This window comes from Danio rerio, chromosome 20, assembly GCF_049306965.1.
Source record: "Danio rerio strain Tuebingen ecotype United States chromosome 20, GRCz12tu, whole genome shotgun sequence".
In the NCBI taxonomy this organism is placed as follows: domain Eukaryota; kingdom Metazoa; phylum Chordata; class Actinopteri; order Cypriniformes; family Danionidae; genus Danio; species Danio rerio.
Genome location: NC_133195.1, coordinates 24,752,496 through 24,773,177, shown reverse-complemented (window position 1 = coordinate 24,773,177; position 20,682 = coordinate 24,752,496). Strand labels below are relative to the sequence as shown.

General features: G+C 35.2%; 1 protein-coding gene and 1 long non-coding RNA gene across 3 annotated transcripts in view; both read right to left on the bottom strand.

The window, feature by feature from the left end:
- The window catches only part of kdr (kinase insert domain receptor (a type III receptor tyrosine kinase)), a 56,644-nt gene extending 53,856 nt beyond the window's left edge, over positions 1 to 2,788 (bottom strand). Inside the window, exon 1 of one of the 2 annotated variants that reach the window (XR_012395502.1) lies at positions 2,497 to 2,770. Coding sequence is in view for 1 of the 2 variants with exons in the window: in NM_001024653.2 (NP_001019824.2) it covers positions 2,497 to 2,560 (64 nt within the window). In the remaining variant the exon portion in view is untranslated. 2 annotated transcript variants of the gene reach the window in all.
- Positions 2,789 to 17,866: 15,078 nt separating this feature from the next.
- Positions 17,867 to 20,682, bottom strand: LOC137488642 (uncharacterized). The gene is made up of 6 exons (XR_011007767.2): positions 20,645 to 20,682; positions 20,212 to 20,324; positions 19,123 to 19,249; positions 18,864 to 18,949; positions 18,506 to 18,548; positions 17,867 to 18,408 (listed from the first exon to the last, which is right to left on the bottom strand). It is a non-coding gene; the product is annotated as an uncharacterized lncRNA (long non-coding RNA).

The window sequence follows — 20,682 nt, the reverse complement described above, 5'->3', positions numbered from 1 at the left end:
AAGGCACAATTTGACATCGGATTTTCAAAAAGATTGAAAGTCTTTGAAGTGCTGTTATGTGTAAATTAACATTTTTATCACATACACTATTGCTGTGTCAGTGTTTGATATAAACTTCATATTTATGGACTAATAACCTAAATTACAGAATAGTTCATCTATAAAGGTTTATTAAACAATACTAACTTGATAAATCGGTAACACTTTACAATAAGGTTGAAGGTTGAATTAGTTCATGTGAGTTAATGCATTTACTAACACGAACAAACAATGAACAATACATTTATTACAGTATAGGTTTTTGTTAGTTAACGTTAGTTATTTAAAAAAATAAAATTTTCATTGTTAATTTATGGTGCATTATATGGTATCATTCGCTGTTTATATTTATATATACAAGCCTTATTTTATAGTGTGACCAATAAACCTATTTTGTTATCTGGACAAGTCTTTATTATGTCTATAATAATAATTATTATAATAATCTATAATAATAATAATATATTTATTATGTTTATAATAATAAATTATTATTTAGTCTGGATGAGTTTTTTTTTATTGTGTTAGTTTTTGGGGGGATTAGAAATACATTAACTTTATGCAATAAATCATATTAAAAAAAAAAACACATGTTTCCAGATTCCTGTCGTTTATGTTTAACAAACTTAAAAAGCAATTTATAAATTACATTTTAATCTAGAAATAAAACATCATAATATTTCACAATAAAACTAAACACTGGACAGGAGAATCATCATCCTCTTAGCAATAAACCACTGAGAATATGACTTGTATATCAAATTAACATCAAGACTAAATAAAGTTAAAAGGTACAATATCCACATTTTACTAGTATCTTCATGTAGCTGCTTTCAAGATGCTTAATTTTAAGCCCACAATAATTTATTTGAATCCTTAACTTTACATTATCTCCAACTCAATCTTAAAGCAGACCCTATTCCTCTTTTTAACACACAAACTGCAGTGAAAAACCTGGACTTGTACACACTTGTAAACACACATAAAAAGCCTTTCTGACAACTTTAGCTACTTTAAGCTTTAAGTCTGTGGCTCATTGATCAACAAATCATGCTTGGAAAAAGGTATCCACTGCTAAACGACAAATACAGAAACAAACCACTGCTTGTGTCTTTGTGAAAGCATGGATTCACATGGACTAGTTGCACCATGAATGTCTGTCCATATAGTCAAACCTGGTTTTACACTGGAAACAAGAGATACAGGCATGGCACAATGCCCACGACGTGGAACTCTGGGACATTTTTCCACTGCAAAAACAGAGCAGGGGCTTGGATGTGTCAAAACAGGAAACAGGGGCAGATGGGCCGGGGCCAGGCTAAATGGCCCCGTACTCCAAAACCTGAGATGGGATTCCTGTTCCAGAGGAATCAGGACTGGTAACACACATACACCCGTGCTAACACAGGCATTCCACTGAGACTAACTTATTCAGCTGTTTGTTTTAACATTGAAATTGCCGAGCACTGAAATCATTTGAAACAACAATGGTGGTGAAGGCTTGATTGTATCTGATGAATAAGAGAGAAGTGAGGGAAATACAAGATAAGGGCAAGAAAGAATAAGAGGTGTTATTTTTAACTCTTCTAAAAGCAAAAATGCTTCGCTGGGTCACATTTGAAATTATGAAATAGTGTGATAAAACTGATTGGAAAAGAAAAAAGTATTTTGTTGTAAATACCATGATGAAAATCAATCATTAAAAACATTTTTTAGGGAGTTTTATATTGGAACAACTCATATTCTGGTCACTTTATACTATAAAAAAATAGGCTTTTAAACTTATTTTATACATTTGCAGTAAAATCTGGTTGCTAAATACAAATAAAATATCTAAATTAAAAGTTGTATAGTTAATATTATTTACTGAACATGAGCTAATAATGATTTTCTTCTTATTATTATTATTATTATTATAATTATTATTATTATTATTATTAACAAATGTTTATACATATGCTTGTTGTCAGCTAATGTTAGGTAATACACTAACGATTATAAACCGATTTAATAATCTAAAATTACAGAATTTCAAACTTCTCAAAGCTGACTTCTTAACTGCAACAAATAACAAACAAACACACAATGTAGTTTGTAAAAGACTAAAACTACATCTACAAAGTGTAAAGAAATTTAGCCTATAGGTTTTTCTATTTAGCCTGCCGTAATTAACTTTGCTTAATTGCATAGTTTCCTCCCCTTTACATAAAGGTACTTCAATATAGGTTACATTTTTATACAAAATGAGATGAAAAGGTAAGTAAAAATCTAAATAACAGTCATTTTAATCCAATAACAGGTGCTATCACATGTTATTATTTTAACTCGTTTTTTCGCGAAATGAAAACTGACAAAAATGATTGATCACCATCAATTAGTGACCAATTAACAAGGATAAAGTTAACTAAAACGAGTTTAGTATTTATATAAAAGTATATTGAGATGTTTATGCCATACCTTTAGCCACGTTGAAGGTGAGGAGGATGTCGAGGAGTAAAAGCGCATAAGATGTCTTTGCCATCGCCAGACAGAAGTGCTGGACCGACCAGACATGAAACCAAAAATCAAAAACTCCTCATAACGAATACAGGCCACAGTTATGCTCTATTAGATGCCTGTTTAAAATCCTCAACCCCCGTAAGAACGAATGAAAACAGACTCTATAAAGGGCAAAACTCCTTGCCGACAGAAATAGTGACCTGTTGCGCGTTCAGTGCTGGACTCGTGCACTGGCCGGACGCGTGACTGAAGTGCGCTGATGGAGAGGAAGACGAGGGAGGAGCGCAACTAACTGACTAATCAAACCCATTATCGTTCATTTAATTCTAAGAGAGGTCAAAAGTCAGAAGAATATAGACTTCCAGGACTTGGCGGAACAGGCAAAGTCACTTTAACGGATATCAATGAGGATAAGGACCTTATAATTTAATCAAAAAGTGAAGATACGCAAAATACACAAATCCTTCAAAACAAACTACCGCAAATGCAGGGTAAAAATCATGCATACCAGTGCAAATAAGAGTTTAAAGCCTATTAAATAAAGTACAAATAAAGATGTGTTATTGTTGATTTAAAAAAAAAAAAAAATATATATATATATATATATATATATATATATATATATATATATATATATATATATATATATATATATATATATATATATATATATAAATTTAAAACTTTTAAATAAAAAAATTTAAAGTTATTTTCTTTACACAATTTTACAGTTTCTAAAAAAATGGTTCTTGAACATGAAATAGCTATAATTTTGTACTGCTGTAAAAAAAAAATCTTAATCGTAAATCGTTAAAAGAAATAAGTTCAAAGTTGAATAAATAAAAGAAAGAATATTATTCCGTTGAATGAAAATAGACTTTCCTTGTCTATCAGTTAAATTAAAATAGATAAAGACTTATTAAAATGGAAAATGCACATGACATCATTGTTGAAACAGATTCACCTATCCGTGTTTAACATTTTAAATGTTTCCATCTTCAGGCTTCCCAAATGCCAATTTCATGTAAATAAACAGCAAAATTTATAAAAAATGTTTTAAGTATATTTTTAGTGCAGTATTGGTACTTTTACCCCTATACTTGCAGTCACTGGTTCATTATTTCCTGAGGATGAAAACCAGTCCTGCAATTCCTGTCCAGTCAAATTACACATAGAAAATAAATCGCATCACACTGAACTACCTCAAGACATGCAGCAAACTGTTTGTAAGCATTAAAAGTGTCCAACAAGATACTTTATAAGCAAAGATCCAGGGACTGTTCAGATAAATGTCACTAATGAGAAGATGACGGATGTTTGATGTATGATGACTGAAATGGCTCTAAACAATAAATAAATACACTATGCAGAATGTTTTGTTTACACACACAGACAAATTACATGTAAACACATCAACCTTTCCCAGTGTAATACTCACTACTCACTCTTGAGTACTTTTAAAAGGGCTACATTTTACTTATACTTTGAGTAATATTTACAACAGATACTGCATACTTTAACTCATTTTTTAGGCAACTCTTTCCGCATCAGTCAGATGTTTGATTCGTATGAAATTGCATAACTTAAGACTTTTTAGTAAAACAAGCATGAACGTCTTTCATCCTACTCCCTAAACTAAACTGTGGCGTGTAAGCATGAAAAATATGAACAAGGTTCCATGAATTCACGGACATTCACTACCAATTAGTCAAAAAAATAAAATTATTATGAGTACAGTGCAACAGCAACAACAGCTTTCCTGTTCTGGTCATTTCTTTTTAAATCTATGCTAAAATAGGGTCTGGCAATGATATAGTTACTTATTACAAAAAAATCTTAATTTCACATCTAAATGTCTTAAAATGTGAATTGTTAAATATCTTGAACAATTCTTTAAACGTTAAAAAATAAATAAATAAATAAATAAATAAATAGTAGGGCGAGGCAGTGGCGCAGTAGGCAGTGCTGTCGCCTCGCAGCAAGAAGATCGCTGGGTCACTGGTTCGAACCTCGGCTCAGTTGGCGTTTCTGTGTGGAGTTTGCATGTTCTCCCTGCCTTTGCGTGGGTTTCCCCAGGGTGCTCCGGTTTCCCCCACAGTCCAAAGACATGCGGTACAGGTGAATTGGGTAGGCTAAATTGTCCGTAGGTTATGAGTGTGTGTGTGAATGTGTGTTGCGGCTGGAAGGGCATCCGCTGCGTAAAAACTTGCTGGATAAGTTGGCAGTTCATTCCGCTGTGGCGACCCCGGATTAATAAAGGGACTAAGCTGACAAAAAAATGAATGAAATAAATAAATAAATAAATAAATGACTGCTTCACATTTCAACCAGCAGTATGGGAGAGTGTAAAGCAAGCCATATTGCCAAGTCATTCTTTAACATTTGTTTTACTCAATGTAATTGTGCAAACCACAGACATTGTTTTACTCAAATGAGAAAAATCTTATTCTCAAAAGCCAGGAATATCTTGAGGTAACCCGTGGGTTTTGACAGCAATAAGTGCAGTTTAAAAATGCCTTTTCAGTCTTTAAAAACTTTTCAGTCTCTTAGTCTGACAAGAAAACAACAGTCATTATTGCTTTGTTTTAGTTACCATTGACTGCATTCAAGGTTGAGTTTTAGAGCGGTTCAGAGACAATTAGCTTCTTTTTTTATATTATCATCTTTAATCAGGATAACTACTATACAAACTATAACTACTACAATGACTATGACTATATACTACTATGTCAAAAGGCAAATGACTGAGAATGTGCTTACAACTCCCTGCATATTTAAACTTACCTGGAGCGCCATCTGATTAACTTAAAAAAACTGTACCTTGTGGCTTGTGTGTAAACCACTAGCAGATTAATTTAGCAGAGGAAGACACTTTGACCATTCCATTGTCTGTAAACAATCTGAGTGGCCATGTTTCCTGTACTATAAAGCGTTACAAGACCACAGTAATTACCAGTACTTCTGTTCCCTCCTCTCTGGAGGTAAAGAGGTTGGCGGAGTACCGGTAACCTCCCTTGTTTTTCCAGCAAGCCGAGATATAGAATGTCCCAGAGAAGCTGCCAGTGGGACAAGGGTGGATCCAAAGGATAAAACTGGAAACTGGGGGGGTCTCGCTTTTGTTGTGTAACAGTAAGCCGTATGACACAGGACATCTCCAGGCAAACAATGTACTAAGGCCACGTATTGTGTATGAATGACGGACAATATCAGGTCTAGGGTCAACCGTTGGCTGTTTACAGTGGTTACACAATTGCTTGAGTACAGTGGTAGGAAAACATTTGCAGAAATGGAAACCTTACATTTTATCATTATGTCACTGCTGCCTGCGTGACATAACTGAAATCACGGATCAGCTAAATGTGCATAGTAATACAAAAAAACAAGTGATGGTTGGTCAATAGATATTTTAATGTAGTAAATAAACCAAAAGGGCGAGGCAGTGGCGCAGTAGGTAGTGCTGTCGCCTCACAGCAAAAAGGTAGCTGGGTCGCTGATTCGAACCTCGGCTCAGTTGGCGTTTCTGTGTGGAGTTTGCATGTCCTCTCTGCCTTCGCGTGGGTTTCCTCCGGGTGCTCCGGTTTCCCACAGTCCAAAGACATGCGGTACAGGTGAATTGGGTAGGCTAAATTGTCCGTAGTGTATGAGTGTGTGTGTGTGTGTGTGTGTGTGTGTGTGTGTGTGTGTGTGTGTGTGTGTGGATGTTTCCCAGGGATGGGTTGCGGCTGGAAGGGCATCTGCTGCGTACAAACTTGCTGGATAAGTTGGCGGCTTGCTGTGGCGACCCCGGATTAATAAAGGTGCTAAGCCGACAAGAAAATGAATGAATGAAATAAACCACAAGACATTTCTAATGTTGCGTTAACCTGGATGTGTGATTTTTCCTTACAGAAATATATGACTTACAGAATATCTGACTGATCTCATGCACGGTAAAAACTGAAGGATTCCACACAGTTAATTCATGCCCAGATAGCATACAAATGTGGGCCACTTTAGGCAGTGAAGCAGCACTGGTGGTCTTCCTTCGGCACAGACAAAATGAATGCGAGCCTAAAGTGGTCCACCTGTACAATGGCAAAGGGGGGCCAAAGATTCAAGTTCATATACGAGGCATTTAAGGCAAATATTTGGCACTTATGGCTAAATGTAATCTGAATGTGAGCCTAATGTGGCCCATGTGGGAAATGGTAAATTTGGCCCAAATGATGGAGGACAAATGTGGGCCACAGTTGGCAAAAATGTGGCACAGTCATTTAAGGGTAATCTGGGTCTAAACATAAAGTGACTCACATGTGTAAGTGCAAATGTGGCCCAGTTATCTTAAGACATATGTGTGCCCTTTTTGGCAAATATTTGGCATAGTAAGCTCTGGCTATTGCGGCTGTGAATTTAATGTGGCCCAGAGAAAATATAGCAAATGTGGCCCAGTTATTTTAAAACATTTGTGGGCCACTTTTGGCAAATACTTGGCACAGTAAACTCTGGCTAATGCCGCTGTTAGCTTATAGTGGCCCAGAGAAAATATGGCAAATGTGGCCCAGTTATTTTAAAACATATGTGGGCCACTTTTGGCATATATTCGGCACAGCAAACTCTGGCTAATGCAGCATATAGCCTAAAGTGCCCCAGAGAAATTATGGCAAATGTGGCCCAGTTATCCTAAAACAAATGTGGGCCATTTTTGGCAAATATTTGGCACAGTTAGTTCTGGCTAATGTGGCTATGAGCCTAAAGTGCCACAGAGAAGATATGGCAAATGCTGCCTATTTATCTTAAAACATATGTGGACCACATAGACTAAAGTCACCATCATGGAGAAAAGTGTTTGCTTTACTTGGGCTCATAGCCTTGAACCTCCTAATAAAAAATGTTATTTTGGGCTGCTTAAGAACTTTGTTTGAAAAGTTTATTCATTACAGCAAACAAGCCAAGTAAAAATAAAAATAAAAACTATAAAATCAAGTGAGGCACAACCTGTGATGAAATAATATAATTCACTGATGTTAACCAATGTTTAATCCATTATTAAAAGTAACTTGATAACATGCTTGCACATGCCACAGAATGATGAAGGTTTATAAGCTAAAAAAATTCTATGGTTCAACATCTGCTCACAGAGACATTAATAATCAGTGTATGAACCTCAATAACACTGTCAATTAACAATATGAACAAAACTCACAAACATCACAAACAGGAGACTAAGTGACAAAATCAACAACGTCAACATAAACAGCAGAATCAACAGCAAATAATGAAAACCGGAGCATCGATAAGCTGTAGAATGTATTCATACTGCTATGCATGCTGGGATTTTTGTACTTTGCCACACCCAGCAAGTGTAAGGTGTAGGCCAGATCTGGGCCAGAATAGGGTCAGTTCTGGTTCATTTGATTGAATTCTGGCTGAAATCTGATATTGCTATGGCTTAATTGTGGCCGATCTGGCAAACAGAAGCAGACTGCCCAAGTGCCATTATTCCATGCTATCTGGGCCGGATGTAAGTGTCTGGTGTGGGCCGGATTTGAGCCACATGAATTTTGCTAGCTGGGTGTTGTCCCAACACAAATGAAGTTTTTAATGTAAAATGAAGTACTTTTAAAGATTTTATGTGAATTGAACATAAAAAAATAAGTTATCCCTATGAAATCTCAAGAATTGTGTTGTTTCAACTTATTTTAAAAAAGTATTTTGAACGAGCAAAAAAAAAAAATATATATATATATATATATATATATATATATATATATATATATATATATATATATATATATATATATATATATATATTTGAGTGTGTAGAAGTGTTATGTATTGTTTACATAAGTGGTTAATAATGAAGTAATTTGACATCATTTGTTCAACTTTCCCTCATAACCATGTTATGATAATTTAACCATTTCCCAAAGGTTTAGAATAAACAAATATGAAAACCCCACTTATTTTTTAAATACAAATTTATCACATTATATATAATTAGAAAAAATATGAATATGTTAAAGTCTTAAATTAAAAACTGTAGCCTGTCATTTATTAGGCAAATAACAAACTGGCAAGCACATTGAACTTTTCTTAGTCATCAGAATTTGGGATGCAGGAAGTCACGCTGAAGAAACAACCCACACAGGATTATTTTTATAGTTTTTTTTTCTTTTAACAATTTACTAGCAGTCAAAGTGGGACAAATGAGCTTCTGTATAGGACAAACTCTGAGCCTTTGTCAGTCTTTCGAGCCACCCAAACCCCCCTTGGCTATGGTCCGGTAAAACAAATGGAACATGAAAAGGTGGGGAACAATGTGAAAATGTTCCAAATCCATTCGTTTTACATGTTGCTTTTGTATTTCGCATGTGATGCTTTTCTGCAAAGACTATACAACCCAAATTGTAAATTGCAACAAAATCAATAATTTGTGATTTAAAAGTGCAGTATGTAAGTTTGGCATCCAGTGGTTGAACTAGGTATTAAATTCCTGAATCAAAACAAATGCAAGCGCAGGTTGCCAGATTGACCAAAAGGTGCGACAATTAAGGCTAAAGGCTGATTTAAGTCGTGTGCTAAATAAAAGCAACAGCACGTGATAGAAGGAATATTCTCTATGTTTAAATGATTTTTTGTTCTAACCAACACCTGGGGCCTCATGTACGAAGACTTGCGTGGAAATCTTACTAAAACATTGCGTATGCACAAAGCTGTAAATGTGCGTACGCAGAAAAAAATTCAGATGTATGAAACACCGCGTACGCCGAATCTCACGCATATTCTTTTGTACATCCGAATGAACGTGAAACTGAGCGCAACATGCACGAGCGCAAAACCCCTCCCTGCCTCCTCCCCGGTATGAATATGCTAATGACTATGCTAATGGCAAAACCCAACAAAAAAGCAATGGCAAAATCAAGCAAAAAGAGAAACTTTGAACAGAATGTGAAATGGAGGTGCTGCTTTCGGAGGTAGACCGGAGAAAAGCGGTGTTATTTGCAAGTTTGTTCTCCGGAATTAACAACAAAAGAAAAAAAAAGTGTGGGAGAGTTTAGCTGATGCGGTTAACACAGTTGGGTCTGAACATTGCACTGAGTGCATTAAAAAAGGAAATAGTGTGGTTTATATCTGTAAAATGTTGCAATACCTTTATCAGTCTCTGTGGCGCACCTCGTAAGACACATGTGATCATGAATTGACACATTCGAGCATAAACTCGGCTCGAATCCAGCGTCTGATGAACTCTTTCTTCTTTTTTTTACCCGCTACATATCAGATTTTGCCCACTATTTATCACAAGAAAGACAAGTGGGAATCATCAATAAGTTTGTGCATCATATTTTATTTGCACATTTATTGAATTGAAATGTTTCTGATTCACACATGCAAATTCATCTTCAGATAGTGTCTTTATAGCAATGTGTGTGCGGTAGATTGCTCAGACTACATTGGGAAAACAGGCGACCGCTGCAAATTGTGCTTTAATGTTTAGCTGGTCAACTGTATGGTATGGAAACCTTACATACCTACTAGATCAGTGGTTCTCAAACTTTTTTCACCAAGTACCACCTTAGAAAAAAATCATCTCTCCAAGTACCACCTTACGACGCTATTTTTTAACCAGTATTAAAAAATAGCGTCGTAAGCCTAATTAAGCAGCTACAGGTGTGCACAGTTTTAAAACGATGCAGATTAAATCCTATTATTAAGAATATGTATTATTGTCAGTCACTTTAAACATTTGAAATAGTCTGAACATTAACTGTGCTTGCAGATAAAAAAAAAAAGTTTTAGTTAAAATGTGTTTTTAAAAGTTCTTAAAAAGTAAAAAGAAAACTGCTGTACTTAAATATAAAGTATTCATAGTAGCCTATTCATCAAAAGCTGGAAATGCTGCTTGGACCTTATAAATATAGGCTATATGTCATATTCATACACTTTCAGACAAATCTTGAAATAAATGTTAAATGTACATATGACAGGGTTCACACAGGCACAGCCTAATGAAAGTCAATTCCAGCACCTATGTTTTTTTGAAGACTGACATGCTATGTATTGAAGACCTGAAATGTATTCTCAGCAACCCATAAAACATTGCATAGGAATAGATACAAATAAAAACCATTAATAATAATATTTATTAATCATATATTAATAATAAAATAAATCTGCACTAAGTGCTTGTGAAATCTTTTTTGTACTCAAGTAAAAATACTATCACACTGCTAAAATAACACAAATTTAAGTAAATAATACTAATATTAGGTAAAAGTACAAATTACTCTTTTAAAAAGTACTAGTTGGTTATTTTTGAAAAAAAATCTGATTTTCATTATGAAATTACTTTTTTTTAAGTGTAAACCTAATTTAATGGTTTGATTGCTTACATCCCAAAGCTACATGTATAATTTGCACTAACAAAGGAAGTATAGTCAATTTTTCCTTTCATGACAATTAATCTTTTTCAATAGCACTGGTAAAACTACCAAATAATCTTTAAGGCCATAGAGACACTTTTTGCCCATTTTTAAAAATATATATTTTTAAGCTTTGAAAGGTTAAATTAAAGTATATGGTAAAAAGATTTAAATTTAGCGTTTTATTTACATATTTTACACTATTTTCTTTACAATATGGCAAATTTGTTTCTTAAATAGCTGTACATCACATGTAAATTTTATTTTACACTTGATCTTAATCTAAAATAGAAACGTAAAAAAATACAAGTACACTGTCAGTAAAAAAATAAAACAAATGGCTTCATTTTACTTGAGGTATTTGAAATATGACGACACTACATTTATTAAAGCAGTGCTTTAAGAGCCTTATTGTAAATTGTGATAAATAAACAATAAGTAGGCTAACAATGGATTGCTTTGACCTGTAATGCTTTAGGACAGATCAGAATACAGCTAAATGTATAAATCACACAAATACCTCATCCAGAAACATTTCCAGCATAATTCTTTTGTCGTAAAGAAATAAAAAATGTTCCAGCTTTGCTAAAAGTAAGTTTCACTTCACAACACAGCCAAATAAGAAGACCATTAGCATTGTCATCGATCATGTATCAATCTATTTCTAAATATTTGATAACTTTGAATACTTTTGACAAAATTTTGTTAAGGAGCAAAGATAAATAATGTCTACTTTAATAGTGGAAAGATCGCGATTGTATTCAATCTGGGCACACACGCGATCATGAGAGGTCTTGCAGTTCATTTCAAAAAAGCCTATTTAAGAGCTCGCATATCTGTTTTAGCGATTTGCGTACATGAATGCGCTCTCGTGTTAAAATAAAGCACTCGCCGCATTTGCAGAAATGAGTTATTGCGCAATACCTTCATTCCCGCGCCGCCATTCAGACTGTATTTAGAGGAGTGACAGGTCAGAGGCGAGTCGACTGGCTGTCGGAGAGCGAAACGTGTATGAAGATCATCAAATAGGCAGGAAATATGTCCGCGGTTTAATTACTCTGCTAGACATCTCTGCAGTGAAAACATCCGAGAAGCATTATTCCAACAAAACATTTGTTTTTAAGTTGTTTTTTCTGTCTCTGCAACACAGAAAGCCTTTGTCCCGCCCTTACGTTTCACGCAACTAGACAAGGTCGACTGTGATTGGCCACTTTTCATGTCAGTCAAATCACGCTTCAGAATCAATTCTTAAACTTCGGAAACAGATTTTCAGCAGCTTATGACACAATGCACTAAAATAAACACTCTAAGCACAGCGCTGTGATCGTACGCTTCACAAAACAGCCAATGCTGATCACATCAATGTTATATTACGCATTAAAGGATTAAAGTGTTAATTGTTTCTTTCATTATTCAGCGATTCCTCCGCGTACCACTTGGAGGAAGCCCGCGTACCACTAGTGGTACGCGTACCACAGTTTGAGAACCACTGTACTAGATGAACCCGTCTAATACAGCTGGCATTGCAAGGCTCAGACACTTTGTAGAAAAGAATTTAATACAACTGCCTCTAGGAGTCGCCAATGGAAATAAAACAGACACGCACAAAAAAAGTGCGTACGCCAGCCAGAAAGCTGCCGTGAAGCTGCGCACATTCCCACGTTCAGTTCATCGTTAGTAAATCTAAACGTGAGCGATTCTGAGCGTGAAACCTGGTGTACGCAAAGTTTTTGTGCGTACGCAGCGTTGATACATGAGGCCCTTGGAATTGATATATTAGAAACAGCTTCAATTTTTTGCAGCTGAACAACAGAAAACTGCCACAAATCACCTCAGTTACCCCTCATGTGCTTTGTTCAGTGTTAAATTTTAACAATGTAAGTTTGAATGCCATTTTACTTAACATTTATTGACATACTACTGAAAGTAGCAGCAGATCTTGAAACAATAAATAAACTGTTTGAAATTGAACTGTGACAAAACCAACACGTACTGTATCAGTGATTCAGCATGTACATTAACTAATGTTAAAGAGGTAAATGCATATTCAGCGCTTCTGAATGGCTCTTTTTAAATTTCTTTCGTGTTTCATCTGGTGTAAACAGCCAAATTGCTTATCATTGCAAATCTCATTACGCAGTGTGTTGTTAGGACACGGAGTTACAATGTAACCTGCTCATAGAGCTGCATGATTCTGGCTAAAATTAGAATTGCGATTTTTTTTTGCCTAAAATAAAGATCCCGATTTTCTCATGATTCTGTAGATGTAAAATAAAGGTTAATATGAGTGGGCTGTTATTATTGTTATTCTCAAAAATGTCCCAAACAGCAATAGGCTTTGTGTAGCTGTACTGTTGGTTCAAATGCTAAATGTTGCATAGTCTTGGAATGGTGGACTTGAACAGACTTTAGATTGGTCCTGGTCATTAATGCTGATGATAATTCTGATGTTGAATTATTGTGTTTGAGACATATGCTTACAATCTGTAATTTTCTGCTTAAAATCTGTCACTGACGTGATTTTCGTGAATACAGAAGACTGGGTGGATATTTGCATTTCGGCGGTTTTGGATACTTTTTGGGCTGGAATCTGTCAGCTACATCTGGCAACACTGTGTGCGCTTTCGGTTTCATTTTCACTGCTAAGAGCGGTTCACTTTCCGTGCGGCTCCCAAACAATCACTCTGTACCACAAACTGAATGTTACTTACAACTTTATTACCTGTTATTCACAGCCTATGCAGGTTCTGTTCACTTAGGTATACTTCATTCAGAGGCACACGCGTGCTCACGTCACGTCCGATTTTACGGTCGCAAATACATCATTACATGAAGACAGAAATTACATTTTTGAGGTGAATTGTATCTTATAAATACAGCATGTGACTCTTTCAATGCCATTTGGGGGTGTTTACGTTGCTGAACAACCTATGTAAAACAATGTGAAGACTTGTGCGGCCACCATTGCTTCTGTCCTGAACTTGAAAATATGATTGACAGAATCGTAGAAATGCTGGATTAAGATCGTCTAGGGGGTCGAATCGAGATTGCAATCTTTTTACGATTAATTGTGCAGCTCTACCTGCTCATCTAATGTTTACATTCGTAATATTTATATTATTTGCTGATTAATAACCTCATGTGGAACTCTGCAACTCTGCATATCATTTTGGAGTCTGCTACTGTCCACCGGAGGACTCATTTCAGTCACGGACGAATGCTTTGAGAGCCTTTTTTCTAAATGATGAATGAAATATGCTGTTCTCCAACAAGGCAACCCGGGGCTGACATATTATTGGCTAAACTGGCATTGGGTGGGTTAAAATGATTTTCAAAGCAGAATATCTGACTTTAGCATTGTTTTTCAGATGAACAAGAATAGTCACTTGGCATGTTTCTTAAATATCTGCAAACTTATTATGTTTTTTTATGCTTTAGACGACTCAAAAACTCACATACAGCACCTTTAATAATTATTTTTAAAAATTCTTGAAAGAAGAACAAAGAAAAGATACTTGATTTCATTGAATTTTACATAGTGTCCCAGTGAGGATGAAGTTCTTATTCAGCAAATATAGACTTTTGATTGCCCATCAATTCTTCTTTTGGTTGTTTGTAGGAAACATGAACTGATGCATTATGGGTTTTGAAAGGTCTTGGTTGTTTTAGTGGGGGTTTGATTGAAAGGGTTAGTGATTGAGTCTCCAACCTCCACATGTTTCCTGCCCTGGTCATTTCTGTTGAGAGTTGTTCCCCCTTTGAGCAGGAAAAAGAGAGCACTTCCTATCTTTTGGACTCGTACTAGCAGCGGGAATGGAAAAGCCCTTATAGAGAACTCTTTGTGTTCTTTATTTATATGCTGTTTCTAAGCATTGCATGTAATTCATTTGTATAATCAATGTTCATTAAACAGAAAACAAATTAATGATGGATAAAACAGATGGAAATAAATAATCTCCACTTTAAGAACTCTAAAAGGAATACTAGTTAAGTTCAACTCATTTGTATGAGAACCATTTTGTAAAGATAGTTTAAAGTTCCCAACATGCTTTGTGTTATAATCTAGCAGTGAATATTTACACTTATTTTATGTGTTTTGTGCACAAGATTCATATAAGGAGAGGTCTGGTAGTGTCTATTGTTTCATTTATGATTAGTTTTAAAAGGGAGTTTGTTATGTCTGCATTTTTTAGAAAGGTTACTATCTAGCTGAAGATTAGAGCCTGTGGTTAGTTTGATGATGGCTCTGCAAATATACTAAGATAAACTGAATAAAACTGTATTTTGTTTGGCTTAACTTGTTTTTGAAAGAATTTATTTAATAAATGTAACACTTCCCAACAGTCTTTACTGCTTGTGCCAAGATAATTGTTTTTCATGTATAAAAGAAACTATAAAACAGGCAGTGCAAATAGAAAGTCGGTTGATTTGAGGTGAACAATTTGTTTGTCCAGCAAGTAGAAAAATGGGTGAAATGGGCAGCAAAGCTGTTTCTCTTTTAGGTTTTCTCTTTTTTTTAGGAGTTAAATTTATAACCTTTCTTTCTTTTCTTTTTTTTAAGTATTTTTATCCATGATATAATAATTGAATACAGTATTGCCTACCACATCCCAACGGACCAATGGACCAGTGTGCCAATTCCTGCTCTGTCATCAGCGCTGGTGGCTGGAAAAGAAAACATTGGGAAAATGAACCTACAGTTAACCAGACAATAGAGCGAGATAGCCTTGGATACATGAAAACACATCAATGCACAATATACCCATTTAAAATTTTACTTATTCAAGGGTTAGGTTGTGGGAAAGCACGGCATCTGAAATACACCGACTTTAGTGTTACAGTGTATATCTATAAGAACAATTACACTTATTTTATTTACTTTTTTCTCTTTCACATAAACTCAAGCAATAATTGACAATAAATATAATAACACTAATCATATGCTCAATATCACAATAGCTGATCACACTCAAACTTAAAAGAGAAAAAGTTATACTTATTTAGTGGTAAGTATAGTTACAATTGTTATTTTTACAAGTTAAAACAAATTAAGATAAATCATTAATGATATGACTCTGACACTGTTAAAGATTTGAAAAACAAGAAGGCAGAAAAAAAAGGAACATTAAAGGAATTGTTCACCCAAAAATGTGAAAATTTGCTCTATTTGTTCACTGGTCCCAAACCTTTATATAACATTCTTTATTCTGTTGAATACAAAGATCTTCTAAAAAAAAAAAGAAGCTGAAAACCTGCAACCTTTGACTTCCATAGTAGAAAGAACAAATACTATTGAAGTCGGTGGTTTTTCAGATTTAATATGTTCCGTTGTGTTCAACAGTAGAAGGAAACTCATATAGAGTGAGCAAATGATGACAGAATTTTACATTTTTGGTGAATTATCCCTTTAAGCTTTAATTTAAAAAATCATTCATTTTCATTCAGCTTAGTTTCTATTTCAGAGGAATTAGTATTTATTCAGCGGAATGAACCGCCAACTATTCCAGCATATGTTTTACGCAGCAGATGCCCTTCCAGCTGCAACCCAGTATAAGAAAACATCCATACACAATCATTTACATGCTAACTACGGACAATTTTGGTTACCCAATTCACCTATACGGATTGTGGGGGAAACCGGAGCACCCGGAGGAAACCCATACGAACACAGGGAGAACAGCCGGGACTAGAACCAGCAACCTTCTTGCTGTGAGGCGACAGTGCAGTGAACCGTGTCGCCCTCTAAAGAATCATTTCAACATAAAACTTTCTTTTAGAAAAAGTTGTAAATGGTAAAGAAGGGTAAATACTAAAACTGTTATTATGTGTATAATATTAATCTTTGTCACAGAGTAAATTAAACAGAGTTTTGAATGTCTCGCAGAAAGCAAGAAAAGCTGCAGTCAAGACATGCTCACACTGTAAAAAATTATTACTTAAGCGATAAGCGAATAAACCTGTTGCTTTTAAAACAATTAGTTTTTGAAAAAGGTGAGCAAACCTGTTGCCTAAAAATATTTAAGTACATTAACTACACACTGTAAAAAATAAATCCATAAAATTTACCGTAAAAAAGGCAGCTGTGGTCGCCAGTATTTTACCGTTAAAAATACGATAAAAACTGTAAAAATAAGTTCTCATTTTTACAGTAAACGACCATATTTCAATAATTTATAGATGTAATATATATGTATTTGGAATTACCAATATCTACACACCTTTTGTTACACAGATAGACACGTTAACACAGCCATATGAAGATGGTGATGAGAAAGTTACATAATAAATCAATGCTCATCACAAACAGTTTTTGTGAAGTGTATCAGTGTATAGAAGGTGCTCAGTGTCATTCACACAGCTACTAAACACCAGTATGGTAACACGCATAAAATTAAAGTCATGAAATAAACATTGTTTATCAACATTAGAAGTAACATAAATCTCTAATGTACATTACTGATGGGGAAACAACTTAAAAGATTCATATTAATGTCAACAAAATGCATAAAAAGTGATGTGCTATTCAGAGAATTCTGGGAAAGTCATTCTGGGCCACTCAAGGACATTCACAGAGTTATTTAAAAGTTAGTTAACTTTAAACAGTTAATGAGTGTACTCACTTTTTAAAGTAAAATCAACTTGTTGGTTTTTTTCTTTTCTTCTGCTTACACAGCAAAATATGGGGACCCAAAACAACTCTATGGGTGTTAATTTCAACCCTTTGAAAGTGTCTCATGGGGTCCACTCAAAAAAGAGTTAAATCAACACTTTCAAAAGGGTTGGCACATTGACACCGAAGTAAGGGTTAATTTTAACTCTGGGCAGAGTTAAAATATGTAACTATATTTAACACCGCCTGGTGTAATATATTGTTTTTTATTCAACTCTCTTGAGTGTAAATATGGTAAAAAGGTCAAATAGACTGTAAATTATAAATAAAAAACATTTTATTTGAAAACATTCACCACTTCAACAATTCATTAATTTTTTAAAATGCAACAATGTCAAATATGCTTTAAATGTTTTATTAGTACAGACAGTATCAACAAAATATGTATGACCAGTGCTCAAAAAGGCTGTTTCAGTCATTTGGTCCAAACTTGATGTTTCATCAGAGCCATTTGAAAGTTCAATATATCGTCACTCATAGTTTTCTTCTGAACGCATAGTTTTCTTCTGAAATTACATTTTAAACAACTTGGCGTGCAAATCTTTCACTTCTGGTGTTTCCTTGGTCATCCATATTAAACACAGCAGTTTAAATGAAGGTACAAATGCTGTAAACTTGTGTGAAAACAAACTGGAGCTAGGAAATCTCATCAAGCATGTCCTGTGAATGAAGTGCCTCCCAGCCACAGGATGACCTTTTTATCCATGACGATGTAGTAGCTGCTGATCGCTCGTCTGGTGGTTCTTGATGCACGGATATAGGGTGATGCTCATCTAAGAACTCTTCAAGACTCCAGCATGACTAAGAAAAATGTTTGAAAACAAATTGCAATCAAATTCTATGATATATTTAAAAGAACATTTAAAGTAAATTAAACATTCAAGAAATCTAAACTCACCTTTTGAAAATCTACATGATGATCCACAACTTGACTCTCCCAGCTGGTTGAGGTGACAGGATATGGAAAAGTAGAAAAAAACACATATATCACTGTTGGATCTCCAAAAACAATTAGGTTAACCACTATGACTAGAACTGGAAAAACAGGCAGCTGTCTGTCCAGAATCCTGAATTTAACACAACACTTGGAGCAAAATTTAGAGGATCTTAAAATCTTTTATATCATTTATTGATGCTGACTTCCCCAAAATATTGGCCACAGTGTAAAAAATATTCATAAACTTACAGTTTTCTGTAAGCGTGTGCGTGCATGTGTGTGTGCGTGTGTGTGTGTGTGTGCGTGCGTGTTTCTTTACCAGATTCAACTTGTTAGGCCCTTTCAGGTCCAGTATTGACGCCACCTTTCCTGGAGTCTAGCAGATGTTTCAGGTCCAAATATAATCTAAAATATTAGGATAAGCAGAAGAGAAAAAGTGCAAAGCAGAGCAAAACATTATTTAAGTAACAGTTCACCCACAATACAAAACTTATCACCTTCATGTCATTTGTTATTCTCTAATGCTCTAATACCCTCTCAGCTTATGTGAAACAAATACAGAACTTTATCAAACATACCTTCATTATTATCACCACATATGACCAAGAAGGTGTGCTTGGTCATTTCACCAATTCTGGAAATACACCATCCATCTCTAATCAGCCACCGTCACAGGGTCTTGTGTTATTGTAAAGAGAACTGTGGCTGTTAAAAAACAACAAAAAATTAGTATCTAACACATATGCATAACCTTCAGATAAAAGAGATAAACATCACAAAGTATACCTCACACTTTTTCAGATATCTTTTGATTCAGATGTTGATTATTGATAATAAATCTACAAATCAAACCTGTATCATCATTAGGCTGCTCAAATATGAATCAGATGATTAATTTTACAGACAGGTGGCTGTTTACAACGCACTAAATTGTCTTTAATAAAACGGAAATGTTGTGTAAAGTACATGCTAAGTTTAGCCTATAGTTTTAAGCACAATATCATGCGGGAGAAAAAGCTTGACTAAGATGTTCCTGACTACAGAAATAGCCTAACTTACTAACGTCAGACATCCCGAGTTGGGAAAAGTCATTTTCGGGGGATACAGAGTTGATTTGCGGGAGGTAGCGGGAGAGATGAGAACCTGAAGAGCAATAAGATGAGTTGCGCGCGACGTACCTAAAGAGCGGTGGGGGTGACTTGCGCGCGACGTACCTGAAGAGCTGGGAGGGATGCGGTGGAGAGGGGTATACAAAGTGTTTAATGACCGGGCGGGAGACGCGCGATTTCCAGGAGATTATCATTCATTTGCGGGCATCTACTTGGGCATCTGGGAGTCTCTGTGCATTTGCGGGATAACGTTAACGTTAGTCCTGCAACTTCCGGGAGACTTCTGTAACGTCAAATGTCTGATAAAGTGCAAACGCGGTCATTTAAAGACATTAATGTTAACATTCCGACTTTAATGGTTGTCAACACTTAATATAATTCAAGCGTAACTGTTACGTTATCACACGAGTCTATGGACCAACGGAATATGGACGGCCACGAATGAACCAGTTTAAAAGGGCCGCGGTGTTTAAAATAACCAAATTAACGTACACGAATAACAAACAATCATGTTTCAGTCAGGAAGCCTTTTACAAGTAAGCATGTTCATTTACTCACCAGATATGTTTTAGAAACTCTCTAGAGCTCATGGAAACCGTCCTGTGTTGCCGTTAGCATCCGGGCAGAGTAGGCTAACGTTAGGCTGCTCCGGGGATTCCCTCGCTAGTTTGCTTCGAATTAAAGGAGAAGTGTCGATTTTATTTTACAGATGGGTAACAACGCACAAAATAGCATTAAGCGTGACAGAAATGTGTTGAACATGTACAATTGATGTTTTTATGCACTATGTATGCGTGAGCATATGTAAAAACATTCTTGAAAAGAAGTCAATAGTAATGCAGTTAAGCTAGATACGCAAACGACCATGAATGAACCGCAGAAGTTTAAAATTGTCACTCCATTCAAAAGTTATTAACTTAAAAATATGTTTACAACTGTATTTCCTTAAAGAAAGTCAGTAAAATACCAACATTTAGGTAGTTTGACTCACCAGTTGCTGTTCTAAACCTCAGATGGAAAATGGCGTCT